General features: G+C 39.8%; 1 protein-coding gene across 2 annotated transcripts in view; it reads right to left on the reverse strand.

Annotated features, from left to right (window-relative positions):
* The window catches only part of si:ch211-196i2.1 (collagen alpha-1(I) chain), a 99,242-nt gene that overhangs the window by 35,256 nt on the left and 49,543 nt on the right, over positions 1 to 14,443 (reverse strand). For both annotated transcript variants that reach the window (XM_051412947.1, XM_051412948.1), the window contains 17 exons: positions 12,211 to 12,897; positions 10,575 to 10,619; positions 10,119 to 10,238; positions 8,238 to 8,276; positions 8,082 to 8,135; positions 7,894 to 7,947; positions 4,649 to 4,756; positions 4,455 to 4,508; positions 3,545 to 3,598; positions 3,286 to 3,330; positions 2,609 to 2,662; positions 1,871 to 1,915; positions 1,729 to 1,782; positions 1,310 to 1,354; positions 1,149 to 1,202; positions 894 to 938; positions 167 to 220 (listed from right to left, as the gene is read on the reverse strand). In XM_051412947.1, the coding sequence (XP_051268907.1) occupies positions 167 to 220; positions 894 to 938; positions 1,149 to 1,202; positions 1,310 to 1,354; positions 1,729 to 1,782; positions 1,871 to 1,915; positions 2,609 to 2,662; positions 3,286 to 3,330; positions 3,545 to 3,598; positions 4,455 to 4,508; positions 4,649 to 4,756; positions 7,894 to 7,947; positions 8,082 to 8,135; positions 8,238 to 8,276; positions 10,119 to 10,238; positions 10,575 to 10,619; positions 12,211 to 12,897 (1,611 nt within the window). The remainder of the gene's footprint in view (positions 1 to 166; positions 221 to 893; positions 939 to 1,148; positions 1,203 to 1,309; positions 1,355 to 1,728; positions 1,783 to 1,870; positions 1,916 to 2,608; positions 2,663 to 3,285; positions 3,331 to 3,544; positions 3,599 to 4,454; positions 4,509 to 4,648; positions 4,757 to 7,893; positions 7,948 to 8,081; positions 8,136 to 8,237; positions 8,277 to 10,118; positions 10,239 to 10,574; positions 10,620 to 12,210; positions 12,898 to 14,443) is intronic.

Raw genomic sequence — 14,443 nt, forward strand, 5'->3', positions numbered from 1 at the left:
TTTGGTGACAAAAGTTGCAGAATCATCCACCAAACCCTGCAGACAACTGGGACGGAAACTCTTACATACGTACATCTCATCTCTCCATGCAATGTCTGTACCGATGTGTGTTTGACTGTAATGCAATGATGTAATACCCTGCCGAATATGTCCAAGTGCAACTCACCATGGGGCCCTCAAAGCCGGGATCCCCTCGGGCACCCATAGGCCCCACAGGCCCCTAATACGAACACAAAAAGAGACAACTCAGAAGAGAAAACAAGAAGAAGATACTGTATTGTCTGTTCTTAGATAGTAAGACGGATCAGCTGCCTTTACATGTTGCTTCATTACTTTGGATTTCTCATTCTGCATGTCAACCAACATACAACTTGGCCTAAACCAGTGGTTCTCAAACCTTTGAAAATGACCAACCAAATGAGCCTGAGTGAATATTATACTATTATAACTATTATTCATATTAAGAAGTTAAACATTATTTGAGCAGCAACAAAGAAACTCTTTCACTACAATGACCCTGAACTTGATAGACTTTATGTTTTCTAGATTTTTTTTCCCTTGTCAAAAATCCTAAATTTCCTTTTGCTGTCTAAATAAATCTTTGCTAACCCAACAGTCACTAGCATGAAATGCATAATTTGCGTTGTTTATTGTTTCCACATGAAGATTCATTGAACCTTAGTTCCACTTCACATTTTACACACTAAAAAAATAATGAGCCATGAAGTTCATTCATTATAAAATACTCATACTAATTAAATGGATTAAATACATCTGTCATAGTATCAGTATTAAGGATATGATTGTATGACTTATACTGTGTGCAGTTCTGTTCCAATTCTATCAAGAAGAAAAAAAAGAGAACAAATTGTACTTGATGAGAACAAACTTACAGGATCTCCTTTAGGTCCAGGAGCACCCACCAGTCCTGGATGTCCCTGTTAAGAAGCACAGATTGAACGTTTTATTTTATTTATTATTATTTTTATTGTATTTGTATGTTTTTGTACAACTACTGCCCCTTCCAATAAAATATTGTTTAAAAAACGCACAGATTGACTTTAACCTCCTGCACTTTACCAGCTGCAAAGTGAATGAATCAGCACCCCAACGAGTAAAAAAAAAAAACTGTGTTGAACTGTACTCACTTGGGGTCCTCTGAGTCCTGGAGGTCCCATCTGTCCCTCTAAACCTGGAGGGCCCTAGTGGAAAGAAAAAGGAAGGGAACACATTTTAAACCAAACACAGTGTCTAAACATTTCCAGCAAGTCGAATAACTGCAGCATTTATAATCAAACAAAATGTATACCTGCGGGCCTATGGGACCGACACTGCCAGCAGGTCCCATGTCCCCCTGGAAGAAACAATAAACAATTTACACGCGCAGGAAGTAACCTGAAAACTAAGTCTGGATGCTTAGTTTGACATCATCTCTCTCTTCCAAACTGGTTCTGGCTTCTGAAATGTGAGAATAAGCTGCCTTTCTCTGTTTTATAGCTCTATAAACTGAATATCATTGGGGTTTTGGAGTGTTGGCTGGACAAAACAAAGAAATTGGGGATGTCACCTTGGGCTCTGGAAGTTTTGAGGACAGTTTTCACTATTTCTCAACATTTAACAGTCTAAAAAAAGTAAATGATTAGTAATCAGTCACAGCCCTTGGGGGAAACCACCTTTAACTTGCATATTACTGAGTTCTAATAAATTCTTGTTGTGGCATAATCTTACCCTTGAGCCATTAACTCCTTGAGCGCCGACTCGTCCTGTAAAACCCGGTGCGCCCTGTGACACACACACACACACCAACAATTCATACATTTATTCGCTAACACACAACATATTTTTTCATCTAAGCTGTCTGTCCACTTACCTGCAGCCCTGGCAGACCTGGGGGGCCATCCGGCCCACTGTCTCCCTGGTAACAACAAGTTCACAACAACACAAATTACACACTGTTCATCAGTTCAGAGTCTCTCACATTGAATGTAAGTATATGATTACTTTAAAGGAATGATTCACCCAAAATAGTAAATAATCCAACAGTAATCACTCACCCCTGATTTAGTCTATTAACTTTGTAAAAGGCACTGGTTACAGTGTCAAAAAATGCTTACTGAAAGCATACTGTAACAAGCTCCAGCACCTTAGATAAAAGATTTAAAGAAAATAGTCGGATGTCTAACAGATTTCCCCAAAATGTTAATGCTATAGGTCTTCTATGCCAAATGATGACAAAACCTTTATATTTACTTTGTTTTCTCCTGTATTTTCTTAAACATGGGCTTTAAAACAAGTAGAAAGCAAAAAGAAGCCGAGCTCAATAGTTTGGAATGGGGCCGACGTATAAATACAGGAGCTAATTTATTGTTTGGAATGTTCCTTGCTTGTTTCACTTGTTATGGGATGATTATTTCATGAATTCATTTGTTGTTGGACTAATACTTTAAATATCACCAAATGACAATATATTGTAAAGCAGTAGAGAAGAATGTGAAAGACATCATAACCAAACAGAAGACAAAACAAGTAAAAAAACTCGACTACTTTGCTTTCGAAAAGCTTATGAACAACTTCTCGAGCAACTAGAGTCGGACGGGACATCACTCACATCAGGCCCACGGGGCCCCTCTGGCCCGTAGCCACCTCGGATCCCCTGAGGCCCCTGCAGAGAAGATTCCGGTATTCAGTGTCAACTTAATAACAAGTTATCATTAAAATGCATAGAAAACACCGTATTCAAAGGGAGGATTAATCAGACAGATTACGTCCTACTGGTCAGAGTGCCTGTGCTAATACTATGAGGCAGAGATTCTGATTTCATGCCAAGTAGAATCAAAGCAAACCCGAGAATAGAGCAAAGAGAAAATTGGAGTCAGCTCCTTGCTGCTTGGAACTCAAAGTTCAAAGAGGTATTGGATTAAGGATTAAAAAGGATTCAGAAGCGCATGTCTTTCTTTCACAAAAGCTGATTGTTTGTTTTGTTCCTCTCATTTTGCATCAGTTGGATGTGTAAGAAATGTATTACATGAGGACAGCTGTTACTAATTTTTTTAAATTGATCCTGTAATGTGCTGGCATCCTGTCCAGCTGATTGTACAGTACATGACATTTTGTATAGAACAATGTATAAGCAGCTTCATGTCACAGATAAAGGAGAAATGCTACTGGCTTATGAACCACCTACTTTCTCTCAAAGGGTTATGAATATAACATAAAATCCCTGCAGAAATTCCTCGTTTGTTGCACTCATAAAAGAACTAAACAAGGAGGGTAGAAGACACTCACTGGTGGTCCGACAAGGCCAGGTCTGCCAGGTGCACCAGTTGAGCCCTAGACAAAGAAAAAACACAGTCCAAGATCATTACACTATATTGTATTGTCTTCATACCTCATGAAAACAAGCCACTAAGGGCCAGAATTCTTTCATTAGTGTTGTGCAGCGTTGTGTGTAAGTCATGTAAGAAAAAAGCTTTCTGCTGGGACAAATTCACATTCTATTTTAAATAATTAGGATTGTTGATAATTAAATTGCACCCATGAGTACCTTCTCACCAGGGTCGCCAATTTCCCCTCTTGGACCCTTGAGGCCAATGAGACCCTGGAAAGGTAGAGAAAAAACCCTGTTATCTACAGTGTAAAAGTCATTTCTTTCTTGTATCTTGTTTTATCCTGCATTAGTATCAAATGTGGACTTGAAACAGCTATAATCAATATTTTTATAATAAGTAATAAAAAGTTAGCAACTAGCTGTGAACATATAATAGCTTTTAAAGAGTCAGATTTTTCCCTCAGGAGTTTCCGGAGACCAAAAACAGAGCTTAAAGAAGAGGGACTGTGGGACGTAGTGTTACATTCGCCAGGTGGTCAGAAACAAGACTTTAAATAAATGCTAATGTGGCTGTGTAGAAGCTGAATGTGTAAATAGGCAACTATATTAACTATATCAACTTAAAAGGTGGTGATATGTCACACTTAAATTTAAATAAACAAACAAAGAATGGGTTATTACAGGTTTAAATGATGCTCCTAACTCAGCAGCTCAGTCAGGAATAAACCTAAATACATTTATACCAAAATCAATTGTTTTCTCTTATTCATTGATCAGATCCTGATTTACATCAAATAATTTCACAATTAGACTTTTTTATTTGGGTAGTTAGAGTATGGCTGCTTGTGTATTGACAATATACAAAATTGTGAAATGAAAAAAAGGGTTTTTGTAGAATAACACATTAATAGTCATTTTGGTATCTGTACCAAAACCCAAGTACTGTATTGGCACTGGTACCAAGTAAAACTGCTGAATTGTTAAAATAAGGCAAAACGATAGCAGTCATGAGCTGCGCACAGTAACCATTCCTTCATGGCTGTAATTTCACCAACAGTAAATCTAAAATATAAACAGGACTGACGGGCTTCCCGTACAAACACAGCTGTGCCGTTCCATTCCTCACCTCATCACCTTTCTCCCCTTTGGACCCTCGTTCTCCCCTGTATCCCCACAGGCCCTGACATCAATTAGAGACAAGATGAAAATATTACAACCATAAAGAACACATACTATAACGTTTACCTACTGTAACACACTCATGCTGTATGTGTAGTACGTGCGTGCTGTTTAATGGGTTATTATACAGATTGTGCCCACCTGTGATCCAGGAGCACCAGGTGACCCAGGCTGACCATCTTCTCCATTTTCCCCATCTCTCCCTGGGGCCCCATCTCGTCCTGGAGGGCCCCTGTGACCCCGCTCACCCTATCATACAACATATATCATCACCACTGTTGATACTGACAGCTTCTTTATCAGCCTGTTAGTGAACAGTTATGACATTTTCATGAGACATGTGAAGACAACATGAACCAAAAAGTGACAAAGTGGGACAAAATAAATCTGAAATCAAAGACACTGGAAATACAGAGAGTGAAATCCCATTACGCTAAAGCCGCATGGAGCTTCTCACTGGGAAAACTGGATTATAAATTACAAGTTTGTACTGTGAAGACAGTGACCCTCTCCACCACTCAGCAGCGCAATTCATCACACAGACAAGGCATCAACTGTAAAACAACACACTGTCTAGAAGATGTTGGCCTGCAATAACTCTGCTTGCAGACAGGTGGAAAACATGTACACATTCAGAGTGAATGGCGAAACCACCTGTGCTGGCAGTGGACAATGTTATATTTTAAGTTGCAGAGGATGATGGATATGGTGTTATACATGCGGAGACTGGCATGATGAGTGAGTTAGGTTTTACGTTTTTTCACTTGAGCATTGCACTCTTTTTCAAGAAAACCCTGCTGCACGCTCACAAATGTAGACGCAAACCAGCATTATTTCAAGGGCTTGGTGCCATGTTGGACGAATATGAGTATTATACATCAAATGAAAGCTCTCAGTGCCAAAAAGACACAATTGAAATGATGACCCATAGGTTGTAAATAAAAAGAAAACTGTAAGGCGTAAAAGTAAAAGTGGGGTTTTGTTCAGTGCCAAAAGGGTGCAAGTGAGCGTCAAATGAACCCGGGACACACCCATAAGGACACTCCAAAAGGGTTGACGTACATGCAGTTATACTGTTTATAGAGGTTTTCTAATGTTTTTAACAGGAAAATCAGTATGAGCTGATTTGATACGTTCCTTGTAGAATTCTAAAAGCCTTGGTGGAAGTTGCTGAGCATTACTTCAAGATGAAGATATTTGTTCTTATCTTTTTTTTAGTGTTGACTGCAATGTAATTGTGTGTATCCTGCATCCTGTATCTGCACTGTGCATAGTCTATTGGAAAAATGCTTCTTAAACTATAGCAATATTGTTTTCATAGTGATCCTCAATTTCATAACACAAAAAGATCATTTCATTGTTTTGGCTCTCCTGTAAAATTGTATATAACACACCCAGCCCTCAATTTCCATTAGTAATTTTTTGATTCATCATTTAGTCACTTAAGGTGATGTCCTCACCGTGCTTGTTTTGTCATGCCAACAATCAAAAGTCCCAATATTTTCAACTTGCAATCATATGAAACAGGTAAGGTAAGGTAGCAAATGTTCATATTTGAGAAACTGGAACTAAATGGTTTGGCATTTTTGCAAATCCGGGTATCAAAATGATTAAAATTGTAGTTTAATAGTAATTACATCACTAATCACACCTGGAAGCTGCCTGTACAAATTCAATCTTTTATTTGCAATTCTGGAGCAATCGGGGTTCAGCGTCTTCTACCAGAACACCTCAGTGGTAGTAAAAAGGGAGGGGCAAGTGCTTTTCTTTCATTTTCTGTCTGTCTCCCCCCCACCAAGATTTATCTTGATGGTTCGGGGAATGAATTGGTGACCTCACAATCCAGTGGAACATTGTCTAGACATCTAGACATGTGACCCTAAAAACGTATATACGCATGTCTACGAGTTGTGAACTGCTTGCCAGAGAGTAATTTCTCCCCTTAAATCATTTTCAAGAGGCTAGTGCAGGTAAAATCATGAAGCCTGAAATGTATCTTGTGACCCCTCGTGGGGGGTCCAGAGCCTCAGGTTTGACACCACTTGGTTGGGACCACACAGGCATTACATAACCCTGCACAATTCTTACATGCATACATGTATACAACATGCATACATCAGTGCTGACAGACAATGAGGTGACATTACTGACAAGATGGCCTCTGGTTAATTCTGCACACAGAAATGTGCTTTCATTCATCTGGACTACACAGTGACTCAAACACAAACATACACATGGATCTATATCTGCTACATGGGGTCTAAACACTCCAGACACCAAAGGCTGGTTTCTGGGCGAGTGAGTGTTTCCAACTCTCCCAAACCACACTGTTTGGTCCTCACTACCAACTCATTTCCCAGCTGAGACCTCACACAATATATGACAACAGGCTCACAGTTTCCATATGGTCACAGTGGACTTCCAGGGCACTTGTTTATGTATTTTGAGATGGTTGTTAAGATGGATGTAACACGGTTTAATTTACCTTTTTTAAACTAAGTCAAAAGTTTTAAAATTTAATGTGACTCTGCACCAAATGACAAGAGGGGACAGAATGTGAAACTTATGAAATAACACAAGATAAATTAAGAGAACTGGATGAACTACAACTCGGTATAATCAAATTTAGAAAAAATATGGAACTTCTTAATTTAGCAATAAAAATACTTTCATTGCTTATTCTGTCAGTATGAGAATGGTAACGTCATAGGGAGTTTCATGTGCAGTGGGTTTCCAAACACCCACTCCCTTTAACCACACTCACTCTGCTCCACCAGCTATGGTACTCTTAATTTAACATTCAACCGTAAAACACTGCTGGATCCAGAGGTGGGTCTATTTTAACAGACTCACATTGTATGGACAGCCATTGTCAATCCCACAGAAATTATGTTTTAATAAAAGATTATTTTTGTGGGACTTTTAATTTTACCCAAAGTTTCCAATGACACCATTTATGTCAGATTTTATTAAGGGGAAATTAACATTAAATTATGCCCATATATTGACAACATTTCCATTTGATATGATCTTATTTTGATTAATACATTAAGGGTAAGCATTATTAAACTTCAATTAGTGGGTAGAATATAAACAAATTTAAACATTTTAAGTCATGGACAATAAATTAAAGGAACATATGTTTTTGGCCTGCCTTGTCTCACACATCACATTTACTACAGTTGTTGCAGTTGTTGTTGCTGTTTACTTTTACTGCCTATTATCAGTTCAGCATCCCCGTCCACCCAAGATTAGATTTTCTGGATTTAGAAAGATGGATTTTGGCGCGTGTGAAGCCAAATCTAAAGTTTTGAAACATTTCAGAAACCTATGAGACAAATGACATTGATAACATTACTTCTGAATCTGATGGTTTGGATTCTTACCATCTCTCCTGGCATCCCTGGCTGTCCTCGCTCCCCAGGTTCACCAGGTGGCCCCTGAGTAGGAAGACCAGAAAAAATATGAACCATTCACTAATTCAGAATTAATCAACGTAGAGCGATTACTCCAAATGTTAAGTATTCAGGTTCATCATTTGCATTTATAATTGTGAATGGATCCCATCACTAACCTGTGAGCCGAGCCTGCCCATCTCTCCAGGTGGTCCTTCAGGGCCTTCTTTGCTCTGCAAGCTCACAAAGAAGAAACCAGCCACAGGTTTAGCAGGAACTAACAAATCAACTGAATCCCAGCAAAGACAGGATATTAATTGTCACAGCATACTTACAGGCCAACCAGAAAGAAGTAACTGGTAGAAATTGGTTTGCTACAGAGGGAATGGAAACACACAGCATACATTAAAGATCCAGATAATTACATAGAGTACACGGATGACACCAATCCTTATTTGAATTCCACCGTCTCCATAATCTCTGTAGTTAAAAATCTATTTTTCACTGACTCTCATGTGACTGACCTTTGCAGGTTGTCCACATAAAGTTCAAAGCAAATACAGTAACAAATGGCCCTCACAAACTGCTAGCAGACTTTTATTTCCGTCATCTTTTTTCAATACCGAACTTGCTGTTCTCCATCATGCTGACATACTGATGTGTGTATTCTACAACATACAGCTGTGGCCATTGCAGAGCGATTAAACAGATGAGGACAGAGCATCAGCTTGCACGCACCATAACTGCAGGGTCAAAGTTTTACAGATATTCTGGGGAACTTATGGCTCTAGGTAAGGTGGCTGAGCCTCAGAGAACATTTGATGTTCACAGTGTCTTTTAGGACAATGAATTACTCAAGGAGAGGAGAGTAAGGAAAAGTCTCTCTGGGGACTTGAATTGGAAAGATGTTCTAGGCAATGTGCTAGTTTATGGGATTTAGATGAAAAGATAGATACAGGTATCAGTTTCATCTCTCTGCATTCAGTAGTGAGATCAGTCCAGGAGCCTAGCTTAGCATTAAAGTCACAGGCATAGGTGATGTTAGCCTCCTTCAATAGAGGGGAAAACATCGTCTAACAATTGCAAAATTGTCTTTTTTTAAAGCATGTTAGCCACCAATATGAGAAACAGTCTGGTTTTGTTCATAAATGTAACTTCTCTCTATGAAGAGAGGACTTCTGAGATGTTATGTGCGGACTCACGTGCACACTTGTTGTTGGTATATAAGAATTCCAAGGGGTACGCTAACTGCTTGCTAAATAATAATATCTCATTTTATGTGTTTAATATACAAGAAACATGTAAAAATGAGGACAGGCAGGAAACTGGGGTGAGGGAGAGAGAGAGAGAGGGAGAGGGAGAGAGGGAATGACCTGCAGCAAAAGGCCGCAGTTTGGATTCAAACCAGGGCGGCTGCAGTGGACTTAGTACATGGGCATAACCTACATATACACCACAGGTCTGGCTGAATCTTTGTCAGTGAGAACATAAAAGGTCTGCATCTAAAAGATGCTGTACTTCTGAACCCGAAAACCAAAATAAAACAAAATTAAAGCAGTAAAAATGCAGCCTTGCTTTAAGGTAAATGTTCATCACGACATTGCTAACATGTTGACGTTGCTGTAACACAGTATATCTGATGCTGATGGAAATGTCATTAGTTTTGCAGGTAGGCCCTTTAGTCATGAACCAAAGTATTGGACAAATTCTAATTTGGTCTTGACGACGGCACTAGTTGCAAAAAGGTGGCCAACTAACAATGACATTACCTTCCCTAGAACTACAAAACCCTTATTTAATGAATTAACTAAAACTAGATAAGACTAATATTGTTAAATTGTAAAATATTATGGAGGTACAAGTGAAAGAGCATCAGGTTTAGGACAGAAGCTTTGGACCACATTTTAGCCAAAATGTCTTGCTGGTGGCATAGTTATTGTTAGACGTTTCTTCGGAAAGTGGGGTTGAGTTCAGGAGACAGTTTACAAGGGGGTGGACCAGACTGCCTGTCTAGAAACATTTTACCTAAATGGTAACACTAGCTGGGGTTCATTCAAACCATAAAAAGTTTTTGCTTGACTTCATTTTTGGGCTCAAATTATGAAAGGAGACTGACTACACAGTGAGAAAATGTGTTTAAGGAGAAGGAAACTGATCATTGTACTGTAAATACTGTACTAAATAAAAGAAAGAGTACATTGTGGTTACAATCTTACCTGAAAGGCAGCCCACTCCTCTGCTGTGTTCTTCCACAGGTAGAGGGTTGGTAGACCTGCTGGTCCAGGAGGTCCTGGCACCCCCCTTTTTCCTGTACTTCCTTCAGGCCCCATCTTACCCTGTGAGAAATGAAAAGGAAGTAGTACATTTATGCAAGACAAATCAATTTATATGGAATACGTAGTATCACAGCACAGCCTTGTTTTCAAAATTACATCACAGAAGTGATTTGATGCAGGATTGGGGCTCTGGCATAAATGGCATCCACATGGACTTAATGGAGGAAGGGACAGAAGTTAACAGCAGAAGCTTTAAAAATGCTGAAGATGAAAAAGAGCTATAGCCTCGGATGCTATCTAAGAGCTGCACAGAACAGTGGTGCACTAAAATCCTGAAGAGTCAAGTGGACTAACTCAACATCATAGGCTATTATGTCGTAAACAAGGTACTCTTACCTTATCACCTTTAAACCCAGGCAGGCCAGGCTCACCAGGACAGCCCTGTGAAAACAGTAACAACCCTCAATATAACCGCTCATAAGACAAAAACACTACGAGGAAAAAGCACCATCCAAGATACAAAATAGTATTTATCAATTACTTTTTTTGACAATTAATCTACAATATTTACAATTTAAGACACAACTACTCCTTATTAGCAAAAACCTGTGACCTAAGAGACAAGCAAAGTACCAGGTCCTTGTAAAACCTCCCACTTTGTTATTTGACTGCCTGCTGAAAAGCAAAAGACTCAATTTAAGGTCTTGCTCCCAACACCTTGAATGCAAATAAAATACTGTAACATTTTATGGCTTAAAGGGTATTGGGATATACAGTAATTGTATGTTTAGGTTGGTTGGAACTGTGTAGATCCTGCATGCACTGTGTACTTTAAAAGAAAACCACAGCATTTCATCTGTTGAGTCCATTATGTTCTACATCAGGACACCTTGGGGCATACTATTGCACTTCTGCAACAGCCATCAGCGGAATACAGGAAAACCTGTGTTGAAGTCATAATTCATTTTCCATTGTTTGTTTGCTGTCAGTTTAACTCATGGTTAGATCCGTTTCCTAAAGCAGACGTAAGGATGCTATTGTTAGCCGAAATGTAACACACCTTTCACTCTGATTCAAAACAAGTGATTGCTTGAGGCGCCTCGTTATACCATTTTAATGCACCTGCCATCCATCAGCCAAGCCATAGTACCATATTTTGTACTTCCGTAAACACATATTTTATAAAACATTAAGTTTGACACAATGCTTGTAGAGGCTAATGCTACAGGCTAACGAATATGCTAGAGAAAGACAGTATTAAGCCAACAGGCCGCTTCCTTCATGTTCCCCACAGCCGTCTTCAATCACAGTAATGGTGCTGAGTGATCCTGTGGATTTTATGGCAGCGTGACTCCAGAGACCGGCCCAGACGTGACCAGATGTGCAGTCTGGTTCTGGATCTGTCTGCCCTGCAGTCCCTATGCTGAACCACCTTTTGCACCAGGTAAACCTTCCGACTGGATAGTACGAAAGGACTTTACTCCTTGGCAACAATCTGATGACTTGGCAGCCGGAGCTGATTGTTACATTGAGTAACGCTATGACAAACTCCTTACCCGTGCATTTCCCTTAGTGCTCAGATCGCAGCATCAAAGACACTTGGATCAACGTATGTTTGAGCAGTGTAACCTTCCCTGATCAGATTCAGATGGCAGCTGATTGAGAACAGCTCTTGTAAGCTGTAAAGCATAAACAGATATCACACTTTCTTCATTCACGGGCTTGTCCTAACTTTTTTATCTTATCTGACAACACTACTCTAATATGAAACATTAAATGTACTGTTAAATCAGTGGGAAACCAGCCTTGAGCCTGGTAATCAATATCCAGAAAACCATAATAATATAAACTACAAAATAACAAACTACTAAAACCAATATTTTTTCATTGAATAGTTCACATCAGGCAGAGCAACCTCAAGAGGAGTTCTGGCTATTTTTTTGCTGTCGTTTGAAAAAACATTTGTTTATTACACTTGAATAGCATTAAAAGAAAGATATTAAAGCAACAATAAGACCATAAGACCACTCACTTCCTGCCCTGGGGGACCCATTCGGCCTGGTGGCCCTCTCTGGAGCCTGTACTTTTTGCCATCTGAGCCCAGGACCAGGTCTTTGTCTCTGGAAACAATGGTCACAATGCCAGGGCGCTCCTTGTCTAGTTGTTTTCCATTGTGCTCAGCTCTGTGATCGGTGGTGATGGGTCTCTCATCCTCAACTACTGCCTTTGCAGATGGACCATAGATAATGACATGAGGTGTAGGTGAAACAGACTTAGACCTTTCATCTGTCTCCTCCCTTAATTTGTTTGAGTCTGTGGATGTTCTGGGATCTGAAGGGATCTTCGGAAGTACAGGAAATCCCACCAAGGGCTTCTTGGTAGCACTCCCCGTGTCCAGATCAATGATGTCATCGGATGGTTTTCCAGGGAAAAGCGATGAAGTCCTCCCACCGGAGTCTGCCTTTTTGTCTGTGGTAATGTTCTCCTCCAATAGTTTTGACGAGAGTTCAGGTTTTCCCTTCTGGTTTCCCTTAAATCCATTTCTGGAGGGTTTCCACTGAGGGTTGACTTGTCCGCCATTTTGGAAGATTGGATCCAACAAGTCTGTGTCCTCGTCCACCACGAAGACATCCCCACGACCTACCGAACCTTTGGACCGATTGGATCCTGAAGGTACCGTCCCGTCCCCTCGAGAACTCCCTCGTCGTAGAAACATATTCTGTTGAGAAACAAAACAAGAATTAGCGCTCATTTGAGAACAGATCTTTCACTGTTTTATTTAAGTGGTTTTCTGGTTTATGTCATGTTTTGACGTCAATAGCTAGACGGGGTACAGATGTCTTATTGCGTAGTAAAGTCAGTCTGGGGGGAAATAAAGATTACTCACAAAAATGTCAACTTATTCCACTCTGTAATTTGCTATCACTACACTCAGAAAAACCAATGGTAAATGAATAGTACTAGATTGAGAATACAAACCTGCAGATTAGTGAAGCACAAATCAGAAAGAATCTGTAATCCACAGCACACCAAATCACTACTCAGAATAAGGAAGACCTTATGCCTTTTACTGCCAAAGAATGAAAAGTCATTATGCCAACAATAAAACTGGATGTTATAATGTCACAAGAAAACTTGTCTCCTAAAACTTTCAAAAAAACCAAACAAAAACAAATGTCGACCTTCTTCCCCTCTTGAAAACTGTCATCAACTCTTCGCTGACATCTGGTACGATTTCGTCTGCCTTCAAGACGATCAGTTTCTCATCTTCTCAAGACATTTACTCTTGACCCGTCTTCAATAAAAATCTGCAGATTACAACTGATTTCTTTCCAAAACACTTGCTGTCTCTAATTAACATTTCCGTGGTTCGGAGTTGCCTGTTGGGGCCAAACCACTATAAATGTGTTTACTGTTAGCATATAAACTGTCCACACTGCTGGAGCCTCTACTGGATCTTTGACCTTTACTATGGGAGGTCAGGTATCACATCTACAATTGTAATTCTGTTACTTCTTAGGTCCCAGGCTCCTCCGATGCAACACCTGTCTTTGACTCTTCTACATCTCGTCTCCCCTCGGGTGAAAGGAACTTCCCTCAGTTTCTGTCATAGGAATAAAACTGACTTATGATAAAACTATCCTATAATTATTCTCACTGTAAATCAGTTTGGTTAAGAACATCAGTGGTCAAAATGTAAACCTATTATTACTGACTCATGAAGTCTCAGCCACTTAAAAAAATCTTTCAAAACAAACACAGCAGTTTAAAGTTATGTGGTATTCAGAGGTGACAGGAAAAGCACTCAAAAATCAACATGCAAAACACCGTGACATTTTCCTTTGCTTGTCATATTGTATTACATACTCACCTCTCTCACACACACACACACACACACACACGTCAGAATGTTGGGCCTCAGGGAACAGTGGCGCAGTAAGAGAGGCCTTTCAGGGGATGGGACCAAAGGGCTGTAAATTTTGTTTGATGACCCTAATGGGCTGAAATGGAGAACACTAAAGTGGAGCTTAGAGGCATATGGGGAGCAGGAGGAGGAGAGGGAAGCAGGAGTATGCACGCTCAGAGAGTTTTTTCTTAGTTGTACCTTTTAGAATACAGCTTATACAGATGAAGTATGGTCGGATGCACACTGTGCAGCGTCTGCACGGTCATAGTCATAACATAACAATTAGCATGCAGGAGTTACTGCTAAGGTACCTTTAGGTCAAGGCTAACAATGACAATGTGTTACTTTTAACAACTGT

This window comes from Dicentrarchus labrax, unplaced genomic scaffold, assembly GCF_905237075.1.
Source record: "Dicentrarchus labrax unplaced genomic scaffold, dlabrax2021, whole genome shotgun sequence".
NCBI classification, from domain to species: domain Eukaryota; kingdom Metazoa; phylum Chordata; class Actinopteri; family Moronidae; genus Dicentrarchus; species Dicentrarchus labrax.